Source organism: Myotis daubentonii, chromosome 2 (genome assembly GCF_963259705.1).
Source record: "Myotis daubentonii chromosome 2, mMyoDau2.1, whole genome shotgun sequence".
Lineage (NCBI taxonomy): Eukaryota > Metazoa > Chordata > Mammalia > Chiroptera > Vespertilionidae > Myotis > Myotis daubentonii.
In genome coordinates, this window is record NC_081841.1 from 180,162,036 (window position 1) to 180,185,255 (window position 23,220).

A 23,220-nucleotide genomic window follows, 5' to 3' on the forward strand; every position below is an offset into this window, starting at 1 on the left:
TTGCATAGCTGAGCCTAGAGCCAACGGTGATCAAAACTTGAGAAATGGCAATAGAGATGGACAAACAGACAAATACAAGGCACATTTTAGAAGCAAGGTAGCTTTGATTTATAGGTGAGTTGGACCAGGAAGTTTCACAAGGTGAAGTGGCATCAGGCATAGCTTTCATTTTAAGCTACAGTTACTACATAGATGGCGATGTCCATCTAGCATTTCCTGAGGCGGAGAAACATTCTGTGGGAAAGATCAATGTTTGGACATGAGAAATTCAAGACACTTGTCAGACATCCAAGTTGAAAGGCCTGGTGAGCAGGTAGATAAAAAGACCTGGAGCTTAAAGGAAAGAACTGGGAAGGATAGATAAATCTGGTAACTTGATCTCATAGATAGTATTTAGATCCTGGATTGAATAATATTATGAATTGAATGGTATACCAGGGAAAAGTAGAGTAGATGAAAAAGAACTAGAACTGAATACACACACACACACACACACACACACACACACACACACACACACACACACTGAGTGACCAGATTATTATGACAACCTCACATTTGTAGGCAAGTTAGCTATAATTTCACGCTGGAGTTGCTAGAGGGCCAGACCATTATAAATAGGGAAACAGGTTGTTTACCACGAAAGTAGAAGTGATTTTTTTCTGAAGATATGGGTAAACAACACGCTGTAACAGCCTTTGAACGTGGGAGATATATATATATCTTTATTATAATATATATATATATATATTTTGAGTGGCCAGATTATTATGACCACCTGATGTTTGTAGGCAAATTAGCCATACACTGCATCATATGGAATATGGAAGCTGAAGGCCTGTTCGAACACCTTTGCTGTCTGCAGTTACCAAGATAAAACGTCTCCAATTCGCACAGGAACACAAGGATTGGACAGTCGAGCATTGGAAAAAAGTCATGTGGTCCGATGAATAATGTCCAGTTGCATCATGCAGATGGCAGAGTGAGAATTTGGCGGAAACAGCATGAAAGCATGCACCCCACATGCATGAGTGCAACACTTCAAGCTGGTGGGGGCAGTGTTATGGTTTGGGGCATGTTTTCCTGGCATGATTTGGGCCCTTTAATTCGTGTGGAACAACGTCTGAATAGCACAACATACCTAAGTATCGTTGCTGATCAAGTTCATCCTATCATGTTGATGGTGTATCCCAATGGAGATGGCTTCTTCCAACAAGACAATGTGCCATGCCACAGTGCTCCTATTGTGCAGGAGGGGTTTCAAGAACATGAGGGAGACTTTTCCTTGCTTAGGTGGCCCCCACAATCACTAGATCTCAATCCAATTGAGCATTTGTGGGACGAAGTTAAAAGAGCCATCAGGCAGCTGGTTCCACAACCATCAAATCTCACAGAACTGGACAGTGCTATTCATCAGGCATGGTGTCAGATTCCTCGCATCACCTTTCAACAACTCGTGGAGTCAACGCCAAGAAGAATCGCCGCAGTATTGAAGGCAAAATGTGGCCCAATGAAGTACTGATGGGGTGGTTATAATAATCTGGCCCCTCACGTTCAAATATATCCCACGTTCAAAGGCTGTTACATCGTGTTGTTTACCCATATCTTCAGAAAAAAATCACTTCTACTTTCGTGGTAAACAACCTGTTTCCCTATTTATAATGGTCTGGCCCTCTAGCAACTTCAGCGCGAAATTATAGCTAATTTGCCTACAAACGTCAGATGGTTATAATAATCTGACCATTCAGTGTGTGTGTGTGTGTGTGTGTGTGTGTGTGTGTGTGTGTGTGTAGAGAGAGAGAGGGGGGCATTTAGAAAATGTAAGAAAAAAGTAGTTTTCTATGGACGGAGTAGCCAAGTGCTAAATGTTGCTGAGGTCAGAAAGTTAGGTGAAGATGGAAGAGCTCTTATGATTGCTGAAATACAGAAATCTTTGGCGGCATTAGCAGTTTGAATAGAGAGGTCATAATGAAAGCCAAATTGGAGAGGATGGAAGAATAACTGGGGACAAGGAAGTGAAAATTTGTGTAGGTAACTTTTGAAAAATTTGATTGTAAAGAAGATTAGAAAGATAAGGTTGGAGAAATATCAAAAATGTCAGGAACAGGATTTTGAGGTGTCGGGGTCTGTGTGTATGTTATTTTTATTTTTTAAATATATTTTTATTGATTTCAGAGATGAATGGAGAGGGGGAGAGATAAAAACATCAATGATGAGAGTCATTGATCATCTGCCTCCTGCATGCCCCACACTGGGGATCAAGCCTGCAACCCGGCATGTACCCTGCCCTGACCAGGAATCAAACTGTGACCTCCTGGTTTATAGAGAATTGAACCATGACCTCCTGGTTCACAGGTTGATGTTCAACTACTGAGCCATGCCAGCTGAGCTATGTGTGTATTTATAATTGGATATATTGGCATGTTTGCTTAAAGAATTCAGTACTAGACCAGTTAAATAACCTCTTTTCCTGACCAGTTAATATTAGCCTGATTAAAATGCAGACCAGGCAAAAAGTCTGCCTCAGGTGTAAACAGTTCAGCAGAGAGAATAAAGACCTAAATATCTCAGCTTCTGCATCTAGTATCTCAGAAGGCAGTTCTAAACCTAAGTGGGTACACCTACATTCATTAAAAACTAATTCTTTGGCACCCATATGACACCCAATCTTTTTTTTTTCCCAATCTTAAATTACCTAAGTCCTTGTATTACTTTGATTTTCATCCTAAGGAACTGAACCAGAAGGACACAGTTATTTTAATACAGTTTGGGTTTTGTTTTGTTTTTTTCAGTCCTCCACAATATACACTAGAATTTGTGGTCATGTTTTTCTGATTGAAGAACATTAATAAGACCACCCACAGCCAAGGCAATTATTCCCAAGGAAGGGCTGAAATCCTCCCTCCCGACCTCCCACTTACCCACTTAGACATCAACTTGACATATCCTAGGAATTTTGCCAAAGGTCCCCATCAGGGATCACCTAATAGCAAGCTATGACAAAGATTCCTAACCCTGGTTCTACTCCGCCCCAATTCTGCTTTTGCCTCTACAGTGTTTAGATTTATTGCTAGGCACCACTCCTTTGTCATAATGAATGTGGTAGCAGAAAATAGATCCCATACACATCCAGGTGATTCTGCCATGGGAACCTCAGTCTTCCTACATTGTAGGGCTTTTAAGCAGTAATCTAAAATTCACCTGACCTACAAGCCTTTGATTTGGAGGATCCAGAGTCTTTAATTATTGACTGTTTTTATTATCATGTTGTTATTGACACAAAACACTTTGCAACCAAACAAGCAAACTATAATGCAACAAGGTCAGCCTAACTCTGTGAGTACAAAACCTGAACTGGATTCAGGAATAGAATTCTATTTCTAGCCTTACCTTTGACTCACACTATGCATGACCTTGAAGTAATTACCATGCCTCAGATTTTTCATCTGTAAAATATCTACTTCTTACCTTGGAGGATCAATTTGATGATATCTGTAAAGTCCTTTGAGGTCTTTGAGGAAGGACACTGCAGCATTATCACATGTCATTTTTATTAGAATTATGTCAATGTATATGAATAGAAAGTGTGAACAGTAGTCTAAGGAGTGAGCTTTGAGTAATATTGGCTTAAAATAAATCAGATATAGTTGTGTCAGTGCTGAAAATGTGAATGACGCTAAAAGACTGTGTTAACTAACCCTACTTATTTCTGGTTGTGCTTCAATCTCACTTTGAATGTTAACTCTAAACCGCTAACCTGTTTCTTTCCCTTTATTCACTTTTTCCACCTACCATTGCATGCCATGCAGGGTCAGTTTTGTGCATGACACCCGCTACCAGTATTGGTAGGTTTCAACCTTTTTTTATTTGTCTTTTATATTATGTATAATATTTCACTTGCTTGAAATTTATTTCAGAGATGGTAGAAATGCTTTAGGAAATGGTAGATCTGAAGGCTTATTTGGCTTTAGAGTTAATGTATAGGTTTGTTAAATGTACTTGTCTATTTAAGAAAATGACTGTTTTGATGTGACTAGAACAACCACTGTGCTAGGACAACCACTACAAAACATAAAACCACAAGTATGAGTCTGTTTTTAAATGATCTGTATTTTGTTTTTCTTTATAGTTTATATGGTTTAGCAAAAGAAAAAAAGCTTAATCAGAGAGGCAGGCTGATTTCATCAATGTTTTAAAGTTTCATGGTGGTGTGCCTTTATCTCCTCTTTGCTGTGTGTTAGAATTATCAGAGTTTCCCAGAAGTATTTATTTTTAAAAAATTATAAATGGATGTATTTTGAAAACAAATATCTGGCCTGCCTTGCTTATTATTCATTTTAATTTTAAGTGTTGATTTATTTGCAATGAATATTTGTACATTAGCATCCCCTTGTTATATTAACCTTAATAGTATATAGTTATCCCCATACATCCCAGCGCCTTGGTGCAAAAGCCTGTCTTTAGGACAATGAATCAGTTCCATTTAGAGTAAAGGAAAGTAAGCCTTGGCAAAACTTGTCTGGCTATTTCACAGTAACTGTGTTAAAATTTACATCAAGGCCATGATGTTTGCTCTATAGTTTATTGACTCATATAAACCACTATCTCTGGTAATTTCAGTTCAAACAAGTAGCCCCAAATTGACCAAAAAACAATTTTTCTCAACTTAATCACAAATTCTGAAGAATATCATATCCCAAATTAGGCCTACATATTGTATCTTTGATATTTTGGAAGTATGATTAACAATGATTATCATATACTCTTACTTAATTGGACATTACATTTCACGTGTTTAGAAGCAACCTTTATTACAAACACTATAGACTCTGAATTGGGAATGATCTATTGTTAGAAGTAAAATGTTTGTAAATACATCAACCAAAGTAATCTGCTTTGGCCTTTCTGGGAATCACTGATTATGTTTTAAAACTTCCTTTAATTGTACTTGTAATAAGCTATTTTCCCTTTTTTATTTCTCTCCCATGCTTCCTTGCTTTGCATTGTGATTGCATGCCATCTGCTGGTTTAACCCATGATGGCTTGCTGCTCTGATATTCACCATGCCAAAATACCACTTCTATTACCATAATGCTACACCCTCCTGTTCATTGCTCCCATGGTTCCCCTCCTGAAAGTACCCATGATGCACAGCGCTACGTCAGCCACTGTCTCTGCAGCAACAACTCCTGCAACAAGTGTCCCCTTCGCAGCAACAGCCACAGCCAATCAGGTTTGCTCCTTTTAAAGCTTTCTTTCACAAATCCCAAACTCTAAATGAGTGCTGATATTTAAAAAAAAAATTCTCGGTGAGAATTTTTTTTTCATGTTTATCCATCAAATTTTATTTTTTTAATTAGTTTATAGCAAGCATTTATGGACAGGTTGCACTTATTTAGAGTTAACATTTACTGCAAATAATGATGTAGCTATGTTTTGTGTTGCACTGTTTGTTTTCGTACCTAATATTGTGTAATTAACCTGACAGGCTTAAATTCCTTTTAGTACAGCATTATGTATCCAGTGGTTTGTGAATCGCCACAGAGAAATTACAAAAGCTCTCCCACAGGTGCTTCAAAACTGGCTAATTTTGATTCAGTTCAATTCAGACCCTATCTGTCTGTTATGGAGGAAAACAATTCTCCTCTTAGAAAAGTCTCCCCTTTTTCTGTAGTTTCAAATTTGAGGTCTGAATGATTCTTGTTAACATTTCACCTTGGCCATAGGTGCTTCCAAACTCACTTGGTTCCCACTTTACAATCTGTTCAGATACCAGCATAAGAGCCAAACTATTGGAAGAAGAGGACTTAGAGGCACTGAGTTCACAAAGGCTGGATATAACTGTTTAGGGACGTTTAACTCTGTTGGTTTAATGCATGTGCCAATAAGACATGGATGTAGTATTTTTCAGTGAGGGCCAGTTGGCTACTTCCCACTCCCTAGTCACAGGTTGCCTGCAATCCTGACCACAGCGAACAAGTGCTCCTGGTTTGGGGATGCACATGAGGATGAGTCAGCATAAACTCTTACCTGGCCTAAAAAAACACTTTACTTTGCATGTCAACCCTTCATAGAAGAGCATTTTGGTTTTGGTTTTAGTTTTGTTTTGTTTTTTGGTTTATTGTGGGGGTTTTTTTTTTAGATAAAGTCAACATAGTGACAAAAAATGAAAAGAGATCTAGGAGTAGGCTGCGGGGGAGGTTCAAGCTAATGAGAAAAACTAGTGTCAGGGCATAAATGGCAGATTTCAAAATGCATTCTGCAGGTGGGAAGGGTTGATTCACACTCTTTCCGAGTTCAAGTGAATAAGCGATTCCAGTGCTATAGGTTTCATCACTAAAAAGATAGGTGTGAATGCACTTCAATGAAGGAATAAGAATAAAATCCCATGACAGCTCTTACTGTGCCCTACACATTGTGACAAAACAGGAAAGAATGAGAGAGAGAGGAGAGGCCATGTGGGCACTCAGAGGCTAATACAAACTATTGACAGTTCTTCATCTTTTTACTCACTGCCTCCAAAATGCCAACTGACCTCTAAAGAATTTTAAATCAGCTTCAAAACAGATATAACAAAGAGAAATAAATAAGTTTCTTAGCTGGGAAGATTTTTTAAAGTGATAGGATGGGAGCCAGGAGAGGCAGTTTTCATTATTAGGTTCAGAGCATCTCTTTTCGCTTGCTCATTCTTAATAGGAGAGCTGGATACCAGTTTCTTTTATGTGTAAGCCCTGCCTTCTTAAATCATGTTTTTGTGAGTTTTTATACAATTTTTTTTACAAAGTCCCTTCATATGAAAACAAGTTTGAAGTATAATAGAGTAGCATTGGTTATCATAGTAGTATGGAATTTTACCTATACTTTATGGCAAGTTAAGCACCTCTAATACAGAAAGATCTTTTTTAGGAATGGAAAGGAAGTCAAGATAAAGAAATAATCTTGAGTTTTAGGATAAATTACTTTATTATGATAAATACTTGATCATATATCATAAATATTTTTTCAACCAATTAATTTCTTTGGCTCCTTTGAGTGATTATATACATATATGTAGGTTTATTTATGTGTGTAGGGAGATGGGGTAAAAAGTATGAAATATTCAGAAGCTAAAATATATCTTTTCACAGCAGAGTGTAATTGGGAAAGAAACTAACAAATTTAATTTCAATTAAGTCAAAAGAAATATGACTCAAAGAGTGCCTGACAGTAGCTTCAAGAACCCCAGAGTCTGTGTTTTGTAGTGTTGAATGTAATAGTTGCTGGATTGCACTTCAGTGATGATGGGAAATCGTGTAGCAGCTATTGATGAAGTTCTGCTTGCACATGGAAACCACAGGAAAGAAATAGTAGTAAACATAAACTTTCAGATATGATACTCTATTCATATTTTCAACAAGTTTCAAAGAACCAAGCAGCTACCAAAGAACTTGGAAATTCTGTTTAGTGCCCAAGAATTCAGAATTCAGAGATTGTTAATGACTGTGAAGTGACAAGTATATCCCCTTGATATTTCAACCTTTAAACTCTAAATGAATCATATCCATGTGAATTATATGTGATTTAAATGAAATGAATCTCAGTTCCCTCATTTGTGAAAAGATTAGAACTAGATCTCTTCAAAACCCCTTCCAGCTCTAAGATTGAATAACCCTATGGTTCCTTAAGCCCAGTGTAGGAGATTATAAAGGTAGACACAACCAGAGCAGAAAGTGGTACTGACTCAGAGTTCAGTGGATGATAAGCCTTCTGCCTTCTTTTCCTTCATTGAGAGATCTGTCTTTAACACAAAATGTGGAAGGGTTTTGACAGTTTTTCAATTCATTTGATCAATTTAGATGGTCAGTTCAAATAGTTCAAATCTCATAGGTGTTTGTAATTAGACACAAGTTGTTTGCAGAAGAAAGAACATAGACCAAAGCATCCCATGGCAGATCCTCCAGTTCAGTGTTTCTTTACATGTTACCCCTGGTGAGTCAAGATGAACAAGCGACAAATCTATAAACTCTATCCTCAGGGCTTCATCAAAGTGCCAGCGATGAAAGTTTTAATTGAACTTAGACTTGTAGTGTGAAATGATATGAAGACAAAATCCAAATACTTTTGGGAAATATAAGATAATTTTTTGGTTATTTACCTGCCAGTAGATATGTAAACAAAAATACAGTAAACAAATTTACTAACAGCTATTTCCTATTAGTAAATTAAGGTCTTTGGGCCTTCATATACAAATTATAGCTAATAAAAATAATAACATTTTTATTATTATTTACAAACTACTTATGTAAAAGATATTCTAAATGGTCTCTCTCATTTAATATATATGATATGTCATATCATATGTTTCATATTAAATGAGAGAGGATACTTATATATAGATACACTCCATTCTTACAGCAGTCTTATAAGTATGGTTATCATCATCCCCATTTTGTAGATGGTAAAACTGAAACAAAGTTTAACTACCTTAGGGAAAGATAAACAGCTAATAAATGGTCTTGGAATTTAGTCCCAAGCAGTTTGTCTCCTGAGGGCTTGCCATTAACCACCATGCTCCACTGCTTCTCTCTATAATTTTAATACTGGAAATTATAAATAATTTCTATACAAATAAGATAAGTAAAAAATAAAATACAAAGTAAAAAAAATTAGTCATTTGTCTTAGTGAAACCAAGTTCATGGGCATATTTGTGAATCACTGTCCTAGACTTTACTCCTAGTTTCTGCCAATCATCTCACAAATAACTTGGTAGCAAGGGAAATCAGAAATGAAAATGAGAATACCATTTAAATCGGCCAATTTAAGCTACTAGCAGATGGTCCGAATGTACAACTCTATAGATGCCTATATTGAAACAAATTTAATCTCAGAGTGTACACTAAAAGAGGTAAAGATAAACAGCTTAGTAACTGGATTACCTAGTTTTTCATATTCTAAAAAAATTTATTTAATAAAATGAGAGTATAGATTTGAATTCCTAGAACTTTAATTATTATAGTACCCTATGCTGTCATTGCTTTATTATTTTTATTTCAAAGCTACAATTTATTTCAAAAGAGGAATTTCCAAATAAATATGTGTTAAGTCTTAATTTCTTTATCTATACACAGAATTATTCCATTTACTGAATCACATCCTGGAATGCCCAATTAAAATACAATTTATATTCTGGGTCTTTCCCTGAGCCCTGGCAACTAGATGTACTTTTCCTGAATGTACTAGATGTAATTCCTCTGAATTAATCAAGGACCTTGCCTGCATGATCCTTAAAGCATCATCACTAGATAGAAATAATGACCAGCACAAAGGTGGGAAAGTGTAAAGTTTAGCAGAGAAGAACTAACAATAGATTGGTCAGAGCTTCAGTTTGCAGGAGTGAATGCCTACAACGTAGGTTTGATTCAGAGTGTGCAGGATTAAATGTCAGGTTAAAGGGTTTGGCTCTTATTTGGCCCTTGAAGAGTTTTCAAACAGGATAGGACTCTAGGACGAATGAGAAGACGGTTTCTAGGGAGGAGAGTCCGTGCAGACCATTGAGAGGTTTTAACAAGAGCCTGAACTGGAACTGGGGCAGCTGGAAGGTGACCTACTTTGTCTTGCCTTTGCCCATGACATAGGGAGAGCTACTTTTAGCCACAGAGAAACAGAAAAACGATTTCATACTATGGCAAAACCTGTCCAAACAAATGTCACACAACAGAAAGAGAAATGTGGTCTGACATGAAAGATTAACCACAGGAAGGACCTGAACTGAATGCCTTCAAAAACAACAGCTGGGTGGACTCCAGTGTGCATACCCTAACATGTGGCTCCCATCCCCCTGCCTAAATGAGACTTCAGAGCCACAGAAGCTCAAAGACCTCCAGGCCTTTGCGCAAAAGGAGGAGTCCCTTCAGATTTGGTGCAAATATATATTGCCCATGTTAGAGCTATGTGGACAGTGGGAGCAACTATTCATCTGATTCATTCTGGGTCGCTATGAAGAAAAATTCTTACACATTGCATATTAGGATTTTTTTTATGCATAACTCCATCACTACCTTTAAAGCTGGTGAGATCAAATTATATTTCTGGCAATATGTTAACCAACAATCACATCTTCAGAAAGTGACAATTCCTCTTTAAAATGATGACCTGAAGGTCACGTCTTCTGAACCCTCCCCTAAAGATTAAATCCATTTAACAGAAAGTTGGCCTTAGGAAGAGCTTAGTGAAAATTTGTTAATAATATATCATACACCCACAACCCTATATTTCCTGGAATATTTGACAAGCCAGAAAATCCCATTTTCCAGACATGCCTGATATAAATTCACTATAATCCATTTCAACAATATCTTATCAGAAATGTGAAATAATTACATGCAACCAGATTCATATATTATGCTTTGTCTCATCTGTTACAAATAACTAGGCAGGGAAGAGGAAAGCAAATTATGAGATTTTACTTATTTCTCACATATAAATGTGAATACAACTTCAAAGTTATTTGTGTATACAGATTCTTGGGTATGTAAGTTAGCCTATACCAACCAAGAAATCTAGAAGGTAAGGTCATGTTTCACCCAAACTCTCATCCCAAAGAGTTGTATAAAACATCTATTATTCAAAGCCATCTGTCGGGACTATATTCAGACAAATGTAGGAGGCATTAAACACCCCCATATCCACCATTTGACCAATTTGGAGCCTGTTCCTTCACAAGAAAAATCGTGGTTCTGCAAAGCCCCCATGTGGGAGGAGTAGACTCCTGTCAGGTACCTCTCCTGAAATACTCAGTAACGTGGCTGGCCTCTGTGTGTGGATGATCAAACTGATGACTCCTTTCTTAGTTTGCTGGTTCCTGGAAACAGATTATAGAAAGCGGCTGGGCCCCAAGTATGTTACACTCCAGAAAGGCCCAGACAGCAAGTGTCAGATCCAACCCTTATGAATTGGCCTCTGCTGAGACAGCTATCTCAGCATCCCACTGCTACAGCTGTTTAGCCACCTGTAATGTAACATTTTGCTGATATTCCAACTATAGAAAGGGTTCTGTTTCAGTGATGGATCTGGTTGCTTTAAATGAGGCAGCATTGCCACATGAAATATTTTGTGGAGAGAGGTAGAAGTGTGTGTGTGTGTGTGTGTGTGTGTGTGTGTGTCTGTGTGTGTGTGTGTGTGTAAGGAGAGAGAGAGAGAGAGAGAGAGAGAGAGAGAGAGAGAGAGAGAGAGAGAGAAGCCTGCTGTGTCTCTTCAAGTAAAAAAAAAACTATAAAAATTACAGTATTTGCATTCAGTTATTAGTTCAAGCATCTTGGCAATTTGAGCCTAAATTCCATGGTGCAGTGTGGCTAGGGCACTGGAATCCAGACTTGCTAATGTGCTCAAAATTTTTTAGAGGAGAGGTGGGAGGGGTACTCCGTCTTAGGTGAACTGGGCTCTATGAGAGCCCTGTAGAGGCAGGTTACTTTTTCTCTTCAAGAAAGCAGAAAATAAGAAGACAATAGACCTTTTATTTTCCTGCCTCAGAAGCAGCTGCTTTGCAGGTCTGCCATGAGGTTAAATTAATAAATGTATTTGCAGATTCTCTAAGGAAAGGCTAAGTTATATAAGTGTTGTAATCTAGTACATTTTCATTTCCCATGAATAATTTACACCTCCTGGTGAGACACTTGGGCAGAATTCTTTTGTATATAGCACCTAAAGACATAATATCAGTTCCAATTTCGTGCAGCTGAAGAGAAAATGTCAAGGGTTCTTATGTGGAGCTGCACTGCCTGGTGGATTGTCCTACTTAGTGCGCTTCAAATCCCATCCTCTTTTGCATTTTGATGGAATTTGGGGGAATCTTTTGAGATTGAAAAGTCGTATTCCCTCTAGTATTTTGACTTTTGTTGATGGTAATGAAATCAGGCTCAGGTTTTCTAATTTGAGGTTTCCTCTTTTGAGCAGAAGGAATATATAGCTCCTTGTATATGTGTGTGTTTATTTCCAGCTCTAGAGGAAAGAGAGACTCGCTGCCATGCAGGAATTCAGACCCACTGCCAAGGGGTGAAAGATGAAAGGGGTCCCATTTCAGAGTTGCTCAAACAGAGTGAAATTTTGGTTCATACGCATTTTCCTCCCCAAGTTCTGCCACTACTGCCTGCCTTCTCACACTTGCGCCTGTGTGTCTGGGGAAGTTGCCAGTCTTTCAGTGAATGGAGAGGAGAGATCTTTAGTGCTTCCCCATAAGAACAGCAAGCTAACCTGGCTGTCGCTCCACTTAACCAGATATGACACCATTGTGTGTCAAAGACAAATTGGGTCCGGCCTCCCAGCCCCTTCTTGCATTCCCTCTAAGATCTGAGTCCGCTGATCAGAAGCTACCAGTGCGGGGAGGTGCCAAAGATACCTAGGAGTTTACTGCCTAGCAAAGAGTTGTGAAGCAATCAGACAATGTCACATAGTCATATACTCAAATACTACTGCATGGGAAGGAAGCTCCATGGTAGGGGTTTATCCCTACAGTGGGGAGATAGATCTTGTGGGAAGTGAGGGAATTAGACAGATAATGAACAGGTGAGGTTGCTCCTGAGTAGTGTGAAAGTTAAGGGGCGAGTGCGGGAGGTGGGGTAAGGGCAAAAGAGAACTGGCATTATAAATGTACCAGCATTATGCTTGACATGTGTTCACACTTAACCAGATCATTCTCTAACTGGTGCATGTGACAAAATCAAGGCTCAGTTTGGCCACAGCTCTAATCCGTAGTCGAGCCAGCATTTGACCTCAAGTCTATATGACCCTGAAGTCATTGCTCTCTCACCCTTAAACCACATTGTCCCCATAGCCTATGAGGTTCAGACAGTCGTTTCAGAAGCAGTCTAGGACTTTGTCCCACAGCAGAGGCAGATGGAGAAGCTATCACTACATCAGATCTGGGCTAAAGGATGCATTCCAGGCCATGCTGCAGTGAGTGGGAGAGTAAAGGGGACAGTGCGTTAGGACAGTGCTAGAAAATTCAGTGGAGTAGGTGAGGAGAAGTTAGGTTACTGAGGACCTGGAATGGCAGGATGAGAGCAGGACAAATGTTAAATGAAAGACTTGGAAATATTAGTCTACTGGAAATAAGTGGGTAGATACAAGCTAGGATAAGGTGAGTGCAGGTTAACTGGTGAGGAAGCTCTTCATGGATGAATGTTGTTGAAATTGGGAGAGAACAGAGAAAACATGGGGATGATAAGTAATCAAGAGTCAGGACAATTCAGGAGGCATTCTGACCCTTTGCTCTCCCAGTGGCTTTTCTCCAGGTCTATTCCATGTGTGGCCTTCACTGACTTCTCCTCCCGCCCTCTACAGACAGTGTCCCCGTGACTTAGATAAAAAGAATGGTTCTTGTTGACACATCTCCACTTTCATTTGCACTGTAAAGGACACATGTGTTGACTGGTATTTTCTGACATTGGTTTATGAAAAACTATAGCTGTTCTAGCATTTAGAATCCATCACCCTTCAGCATTAGGTGTAACAGACTAGAGCTTTTGGTCTGTTTTGCTTTGGGTAATCAAATTATATTATTCTTATCATCACTCCCCTTGCTCTGGAGTTTACAAAGATCTCAGAGTTGATGTCAATGAGCTTTCTGTAAGCAAATTCAGACACTCTTCACTACTCACCACAATGCATTTCCAGAAGCAGCATCATTAAACTGGTCATTGTAAAATGTCACCCATTTGCCCGCAGTACCAGTGACATCAGGCCTTGTAGGAGTGACCCAAGGTCTGTATCAACTACAACAAAGTAATGAAAGACAGTAAGTCGTAACAGCAAACTTACCACAATCGTGCGTTATTTCTACAATAACACATAAAAGGAGAATGATGATGCAGGTTACATTATAAATTGGAACAGGAGCTCACATCAGCAAGGTGGCCTACCCAAGTTACGTAAACAGTAAGAGAATCAGAACTAGAACCCATTTATCTGTATCCGCCTAGAGTAGTGCTCTTTCCCTTTCTGTGCCTTCCTGAGAAACTGCTTTAAATGATCATTTACGGAGCCCCAAAGTACCATACAGGGTGGGGCAAAAGTAGGTTTATAGTGGTGAGTACTCAAAACACAGTTTATTTTAGTATTGTCATTTATTAATTATTGTATTATTTTTCATACCAACAACTGTAAACCTACTTTGCCTCACTCTGTGTGTATGCATAAACAGACAGCACAAAGATAACTCAAGAGCTCTCTCTCTTTTTTTAATATATTTTATTGATTTTTTTACAGAGAGGAAGGGAGAGCGGTAGAGAGTTAGAAACATCGATGAGAGAGAGACATCGATCAGCTGCCTCCTGCACACTCCCCACTGGAGCTGTGCCCGCAATCAAGGTACATGTCCTTGACTGGAATCGAACCTGGGACCTTTCAGTCTGCAGGCCGATGCTCTATCCACTGAGCCAATCCGGTTACGGCAAGAGCTCTTTTTTTTTATTCTTTTATTTATTTAAAAATTTTTATATTTTTTTATTGATTTCAGAGAGGAAGGGGGAGAGAGAGAGAGAAAGAAAGAAACATCAATGATGAAAGAGAATCATCAATCGGCTGCCTCCTGCACACCACACACTGGGGATTGAGCCTGCAACTCAGGCATGTGCCCTGACCAGGAATCGAACCATGATCTTCTGGTTCAATCACTAAACCATGCCGGCTGGACTTTATTACAATTTTTTTAATTTTGACATAATTGCAGGTGTCCCCCTTTTCCCCACCCTTTGCCCACCTTGTTCCACCAGTGCCACCCCCCTCCCTTGGCCTTCACCAAACTATGCACGGAGTATGCATATATGTTCTTTAGCTAATCCCTTCAACAGCTCTTCTTTACTAAGCACTTACCAAATACAAGACATTGTCCTAAGCCTTTTACTAGTATATGAATTATCTTATTAAAGCCCACAATGGCTCTGTACGGGTCTACTCTTATCCCCAATATATAGATGAGGAAATTGCAATTTCACGAAGCTGAAACACTTGCCTAAGATCATCTATTAAAGTAGCAAAACCACATTTAGAACTTCCCCCGAGCCTTTAGCCTTCCATTTTACAATGAGAAGACGGAATTAGAATGGTTAAATGATTCACTCAAAATTACATGAGTTAAAAACTCATCTCCTCACAACATGCTTAGTCTCCTCCCACCGTCAAACCACAATCCAACACGAACATGCAGCTCCACTTTTTTTTTTTTTTTGACAATCAATAGCTTTGCTTCCTCCTTAGAATTTAGAAAGGTTTTTGAGAAATCAAAAAGATACCCAGGGATGTTAAACTCGATTCCTTCTTGTTCTTCAAATACTTTTTCCAGTAATAATGTCATAGCACTTCCATTAGTCATTCTTTCAATATTTGTCATTGTTACACTGAAATATTTGAAAGGGCCAGAGAACCACTTCAGTTATGAGGATTTACTAGTAGGAGAAAAGGAATTGCTTAAGTCAATTCTTATTGTTCATCTTCTTTTCTTTGCTCTTCTCTGACAACTGCAACATCAAGGGTGGCCTTGAACAAGAAAAGGAGTTAAAATAGGGAAATCTAAGGAGTGTATGGAGAATGAGAAGAAAATCCTTTTGTATTCCTTTGCCTTGGAAAAGGGTGTTTTTGAGTTGCTTTTTAAAACAAAAACAAAAACATCAACTTATAAGTTCCCTTGTTCATTCTGCTGTGTAGGGGGTACCTGTATGAGAAGAGGGGAAGGCTTGAAAATTAAAGTATAGATGTTTATTAGACAACAAGACTAGGTGTGCAGAGTGTCCATAAATAGTGGTTTGCTCTAAGCACAGTGACCTAAGATTTATTAGTAATTGCTATACCTTGTCAAAATATCCATATTCTGCGGCTTAGCCTAGGAAATTAAAATAGGTGAAATATTACTATATGATAACAGTAGCATTATGTGCTTACTCCCACCAGGTGCCCATTAAATACGTTATCTAATCTTCACAACAACTCATGAGTTAGGGACACTGTTTAATTCCTATTAAAGGCACGAGGAATAATAAGAATAAAAAAGGTTGAGTTATTTACTCATGGTAACATATCTATTAGGCCTAGCAGCTGGTTCGAACCGGGTCTAACTTTAAAGAATGGGGATCCTGCCTCTTATGAGATGTTAACTTTATGCTCCTTGACTCTGATCAGCAAACACTGCTGGCTTTTAATGTCTTTTAATAAAAGATTTTAGTTTGAAATGATTAATATGAGTGACAGTTGGGATTTTCATAAATAAATAGAGAAATTCAGCCTATATTAAGTTGTCAATGACAGGTCAGGATATACATATACAGAACAGGAAGTTAGTGTATTTGACATTTTTAAAAATCTTTGTCTCATTAAAAATCAAGTTTATTAGTGTGCCCATATAAATCATGCAATACTTAAATGTAAAATGAGGCAATATTATTATTTGAATGCCTATTTAAATAGAGTTGAAACAAAATTTTATTTAGGTTTATGAATCTTAAAATAAATTGACTAAAGAAAGGAAACCAACATTCATCAAAAGCCACTCTTACACTTCAGAGGTTTCATATGCACTGTTTCATTTAATACTCAACAGGACTCTGTGAAGTGTCATATTCATTTTCCAGAGGAGAGCAAATCTTAACGAAATCATTTACTTAAGATTAAAGTAGTAGAAAGTGGCTGGACACTCTTAGAAGTAAGATTTGCCTGCCTCCAAATCCTATTCTCTTATGTGTCCACCATATTTGAATTTGAGTACAGATTATTAGGGCCAGTGTAGATTGGGATTAATCTCTTTGTATGATTCCCTTAAAAACTTCTATCTACTGAGTTTTAACTATTGCTTTTTAAAGTTTTAACAATTTAAGAAGAAAATTCTAGTAGAACTTTTTAAGATCCAAGTGAAGTCTCAGAAGTGGTTGGAGAATATTGTTGGTTGATGAGACCAACAAGGAAATTCTCATTTCAGTCCAGTAAGCGAGGGCTAGAGAAGCAGATGGACAAGGCGCCATCTCACCCTTGCCTGGGTGGCAAACTGGGAAGTAATTTCTGGCTGGAAAGAGTCTACCAAGAGGAGTCCCTCATCCAGGACTTCCATTTCTTAAACAACAATAATTTAAAAATAGAGGTATTATTTTTCACACTAATTTCAACAGAGCCTTACTTATCAATCTCAGGTTAACGAAACATCACTCGTTAAGAATGAATGTTTTGGGCAGCCTGGTGGAGGCAACTGTGAAAGGAGCCACTGGAAGGTTAATTTAGTTAAAGTAAAACCATAGATCTAGATTAGAGAGCAAGCCCAGGGATTCAGGTGAGCACACAGGAAGAGCCAGGTAAACCATTTGGAAGCCACAAATGAGAAGGATGTAAAGAAGGGCGGGAGAGGTGGGTAGAGAAGGAACTAAGTATTGGTAAGAAAGGGGAAGAGAAAGTTATTGTTCAATAATGGCAAGGTTACAGTTTGGAATGATGAAAAGTTCTGGAGATGGGGAGTGGTGATGGTTGCACAACAATGTGAGTGCACCTAATGCCACTTTCATAAACTATGCACTTAAAAATGGTTAAAATTGCAAATTTTATGATATGCCTGTTTTACCACAAGGTTTTACATTGGGCAACAGATCTGAATAGATGTTTCTCCAAAGAAGAAGAGGTTAGGATTGGGAAGAAAGATGTCTAACTATACTTGAGTTTTTGTTTTATTAAATTCATGATATAAAATTACTCTTTTCACGTTAAAAATTCTTTATGGCTGTCATGTTTTCCTCTTAAGAGTTCTGTTTTCGTAAAGCAGGTAACTGAGTGCAAATGCAAATTTTTCCTCAGTGAAGTATGTCTGTTAAAAGCCGGGATTATATTGAGATATCATGCCATACAGACCATAGTGTGGCTGGGGTTAATGGGGAAAAAGGAGGGACATCTACTAGTATAATACTTTCATCAATAAAGATAACATTTAAAAAATATTTCTAAGATGTCATGCCATACAGATGCCCACTGTTGACTCTATGGCAACACATTTTCACATTTTTTTCTGACTAGAAGTTTATTAAGAGCCCACTGAGTTTTGAGGGAGGACAATTAGTAAAAAAGAAATAAAAGAATGTGGGAGCTTTCATTCTTTATATATTTTCTTCCTTTGGTTTCCATTTTGCTATCTGTTATACTAGGATATTTTGGCACTTCGTGGGGAGTTATTAGGGAGGACAGATGGTAACCTGGTTTAATTACCCCACCATGCGACAGAGGTGCCAATGTGGTACAAGCAGAGTCAAAACTAAGGCTCAGAAGGGTCACAAAGCTGGTCGGTGGCACAGAGAAACCTCCTGAAATTCCACCCCAGGATTCCTTTTGATTTTTCCTTTCCATCATGATTTTACACATAATTGAGTGGTTTTGTTAACCTACTCTCGTATGCAAACACAGAGGCAAAGAACTAAAAACAAAACAAATTTCATTGGAAATTTTGTTAGGTGGCTCCGTCATCCCACCAGTTCAAGAAACGTGCAAGATGATTAAAAAACATATTTCATATCTTGTACATAACATTAATTTTACCATTCCTTTTACTGCATCCTAGAATTTGGTTACTTTTCTGCCTGTAGTGTCTTAAAAGCCAATTCTTAGCAGGCTGAATTATATATTCTGCTCCAATGTTAAAATGAATAATACAGCCAAAATGTGCCCAGGATATTAAGTCTAACATAATGTTAGTGGGTACAAAGGCAGGGCATTGAACTGAACTGAGGACTCTATGTTGAATCCAACAGTACCTCTTTCTGTGATTTTTCTTGGCCTGAATCTTCAATGTATTACTGGAAGCAAAACCAATATTGAAAAAAGCAGGTATAAATGAATACTTTGGAAATTTCTTTTCAGTTTCCATACAAGTGGTTTTTCAACAATATAAAAAAGTTTTCTTAGATTCTACCTTCATGTCCAGAGGTCTCCTTCAATGAGATAGTCTCAGACCTGGGCAGCCTTTTCTATATATATATATTATTGATTTTTTACAGAGAGGAAGGGAGAGGGATAGAGAGTTAGAAACATCGATGAGAGAGAAACATCGATCAGCTGCCTCCTGCACACCCCCTACTGGGGATGTACCCACAACCAAGGTACATGCCCTTGACCGGACTCGAACCTGGGACCTTTCAGTCCACAGGCCGATGCTCTATCCACTGAGCCAAACTGGTTACAGCTGGGCAGCCTTTTTAATCCCAGGTAGCTTCACTCACTTGAATCTTGCTGTAAATCATCTCACTCTAAATAGTCTAAATATAATCTACACTAATAAAAGAGAAAAATGGTAATTGGCGTACAACGATACCCTTTTCATTGGCTAATCAGGGCTATATGCAAATTAACTGCCAACTATGATTGGCAGTTAACTGCCAACAAGATGGCGGTTAATTTGCATATGTAGGCACAATGCAGGGAGGCGAAAGGGAAAACAGCAAGAAGCCCCCTGCCACTGACAGTGATCGGAAACCCAGGGGGGAGCTAAGAGCTGGGGGGCAGGGCAAAGGCGGCCCTGGGGCCACCTTTGCCCTGCCCCCCAGCCATGATCGGAGAATCAGGTGCCTTTTCCGCCCTGGCCAGTGATAGCAGGAAGTAGGGGTGGAGCCAGCGATGGGAGCTGGGCACGGTCGAAGCTGGCAGTCCCGGGAGCTAGGGGTCCCTGGCCTGGGCCTAAAGCGGAGCCCACAATCGCGGGGCCGCTGCAGCTGCGGGTCCTCGCTGCCTGGGCTGGACGCCTCAGCCAGAGGCGTTAGGCCTGGGCAGGGGCGGAGCCTGCAACTGCGGGGAGCTGGGGGTCCCCTGCCCAGGCCTGACACCTCTGCCGGAGGCCTCAGGCCTGGTCAAGGGGCCGATCCGGTGATTGGTGATCGGAGGGTGATGAGGGTCAACTCCTCTGGCCAAGGCATCAGGCCTTAGCGGGGGGCTGAGCCGGGGATTGGGGGGATATGATGGTCCCCTTGCCCAGGCCTGAAGCCTGGGTCAGAGGCGTCAGGCTTGGGCGGGGCGTGGAGCAAGCGATCAGAGGGAGATGGGGGTCCCCTGCCCAGGCATGATTCCTGGGCCAGAGGCCTCAGGCCTGGGCAGGGGCCAGAGCCAGTGATCGGGGGGAGATGGGGGTCCCCTGTCCAAGCCTGACACCTCTGGCGGAGGCGTCAAGCCTGGGCAAGGGGCCGATCAGGCGATCAGAGGGTGATGGGGGTCTATGCCTCTGGCCGAGGCATCAGGCCCGGGCAAGGGGCAGAGCCAGCAATCGGAGGGGTCTGGAGGTTCCCTGCCCAGACCTGATGCCTGGGCCAGAGGCATCAGGCCTGGGCTGGGGGCAGAACCAGTGATGGGGGGAAATGAGGGTCCCCTGCCCAGGCCTGACACCTCTGTCAGAGGCGTCAGGCCTGGGCAAGGGGCCTATCCTGCGATTGGAGGGTGATGGGGGTCAACGCCTGAGGGCTCCCAGTATGTGAGAGGGGGCAGGCTGGGCTGAGGGACACTCCCCCCCCCACACACACACCCAGTGCACGAATTTCGTGCACCGGGCCCCTAGTATTTTATAAAAAGGTTTTATAATATTTTCTATAGTGCTTAGAATATTATATTAAATAGTGTGGCCCCAATAGTATATTTGTTTCTTGATTTAGTAGAGGAATGTAGCCTTCTTTTATATGCAAACAGTCCCTAATTTTTAAAAAGTTTGCTTGTTCTAAATTTCCTTCATCACCTGGTTTGAACCTTAAATAATTTTCTTATAGAGACAGTGACGGACTTCATGATTAAGCCTCTATACTGGTCTGCAATAGTTAAATTCATGACATTGCTCATGGATAATACTGTGCTAACAGCATGGAACTGACCAAAAGCCATGTTCACAGAGGTTTCTCTATCTGAAAGATTCAAGAAAGATGCCAAAAGCATATTCGTAACTCAAGCCCCCAGACAGGTGTGTGATAAGAAAGTCTTTCACCTTCTCCATCTGCTGGCGGTATAGGAGCCATGATAATATGGTGAATTCTGTGGTTGGAATGTTCATTGGAGAAGGTTTATGGAGTAGGAGCATGTTTGTAATGTATAGTGTGAAGACAAAAATGTCAGGTGATGAATAAGAAGAAAAAAGCTGGGACCTGTTTCTGGGTGACCATCAGATGCACTCACCCCACCCTCTTGCTCATTGTCCTTGGAGGCTGTGGCTTCATCTGCCTACTTCTCTGTCCCTGGCTGTCATGTGGCCCTTCCAGTCTGGGGTTTTGTTTTGTTTGGGCCTCTGGCCCCTGAAGTCCAAACATGGTCTCAGTAGTTCCTCTTTTCCTGAACAATTACACAAGACTCCTAAATGTGTTTTTGTTTGAAACACTTCTATAGCATCAGGGGAAAGTACAAGAAATGAGTCTTCTCTTATATGCTTTACTTTCTTCCTCATTTATATCCTACTAGAGGCCCGGTGCACAAATTTGTGCATAGGTGGGGTCCCTTGGCCTAGCTAGCAATTAGGGAAATCGGAACCATCTCACTCAGTCCCAATCGAGGTCGATCAGGGCTAGCCAGCCAGGCAGGGACCACGGGAGGGCTCCACAGTGTGTCTGGCCCTCTTGCCCAATCCTGATTAGCCAGGCCTCAGCAGCAAGCTAACCTACCGGTCGGAGTGTCTGCCCCCTAGTGGTCAGTATGCATCATAGTGACTGGTTGACCAGTCAACCAAAAGGTCAACTGATCAGTCAGACACTTAGCAAAGTACGCTTTTATTATAGAGGATAGGTGAAAATCCCCCTTGGATAACATACGGATGTTTAGATGATCTGAGGACTAGATTCCCATCTCACCATCTCACCATGAAAGCAACAGAAATGGTCCTCAGAATTCTCTCAGGAGAGTTGAGATTGTGAAGGGCTGGGTTTGGGGTGGAGAAGAGGATCATATCAAGGCCTCACTAAAATACTCACAAGAGTCTAGATGTTTCCACATATGACATGGACTCATGCAAGGAGCAAGATCTTACTTAAATCAAGAATTTGTAAAGTATATGTATTTTATCCAGGTACTATCAATGTGGACCCTGGTCAGTAATCTTCACTGAGGTCAGGTTATTGCCTTTTGTGCAAAAACTCAATTATTAATATTTTAAATGATAATTTTCATATATTAGAAAGTATGTCTGAAAATTCTTTCTGTCCAAATATTACAGAATGGGAAATATGAGATAGAAATGAGTCATCCACAGAATGATATGTCATTTAAAACAGAGGAATTAGAGCTTTGAATGTAAACCTTTTATTCATGACAGAGGGCAAAACAGTAATCCTGACTACATAATCTTTTTTTAAATTTCTTTATTGATTAAGTTATTATATATCTTTAAGGTCTGCTAAACATTGTGGACATTCCAACCAACTTTAGAATGATCTTCTCAAGAGTGACATTGATTATCATATTTAAGAATTTTCTCCCACAACCCCAGTTTTTGCCTTTTCTACATAAATAAAAATCCCTTTTGAAAACAGGTCAAATACTGCCTCAGGACAATATTCCCCCTAAGTAATAAATACGAGTATTTTTTCAAAGTGTCTTTTATATACCACTAATTATCTTTGAACATTTTATACAATTAAAGTTTACAAATAGCCTTGAAACTGGCCAAAGTTCTTGAAATTGTTCATTTATTAATACATATCATTAGAATTGCCCTGATAACTATGTCCATCAACCGACCAGAGACACTTGCATTTGACTTTAGTAACCGATACTATGATTAGGTACAGTGGGGCCTTGACTTACGAGTGTCCCGACTAAAGAGTTTTTCGAGATACGAGCTGTCTCTCGGCCGATTTTTTGCTTTGAGTTGTGAGCTAAAATTCGGGTTACGAGCCGGCTTCAGATACCCCACTGCTAGTTGGCGCAGCGAACTTCACAGTGAACGCCACAACATCAGCCCAGCATCACGTGTCTCACTCGTTCACTTTTTGATTTGACATACGAGTAATTTGAGTTACGAGCTCCGTCACGGAACGAATTAAACTCGTAAGTCAAGGCCCCACTGTACAGATTTATTTTGCAGCCAGAAATGGTACAAATGTCCCTCTGCCTTTGTACAATTTGCTTCAAACAAAATACTTCACAAGTTTTGCCTCTCAGACAAAATCAGGACATTTTAGACAGTGGTGGCTGCCATGGAGAAGATGTGTGGAGTACTTGGTAAAAGACAGAGAGAACATTAAACAGTGGAGAAACTGCAGGAG

General features: G+C 39.8%; 1 protein-coding gene across 7 annotated transcripts in view; it reads left to right on the plus strand.

The window, feature by feature from the left end:
* MBNL2 (muscleblind like splicing regulator 2) overlaps nucleotides 1–23,220 on the plus strand; it is a 164,682-nt gene that overhangs the window by 132,007 nt on the left and 9,455 nt on the right. For 2 of the 7 annotated variants that reach the window (XM_059684979.1, XM_059684983.1), the window contains one exon: nucleotides 3,810–3,845. The exons of 3 other annotated variants lie outside the window; for them this stretch is intronic. In XM_059684979.1, coding sequence (XP_059540962.1) covers nucleotides 3,810–3,845 — 36 coding nt within the window. Of the gene's footprint in view, nucleotides 1–3,809; nucleotides 3,846–5,138; nucleotides 5,234–23,220 lie in introns of all 7 variants that reach the window. 2 more of the 7 variants (XM_059684980.1, XM_059684982.1) reach the window with 2 other exon arrangements.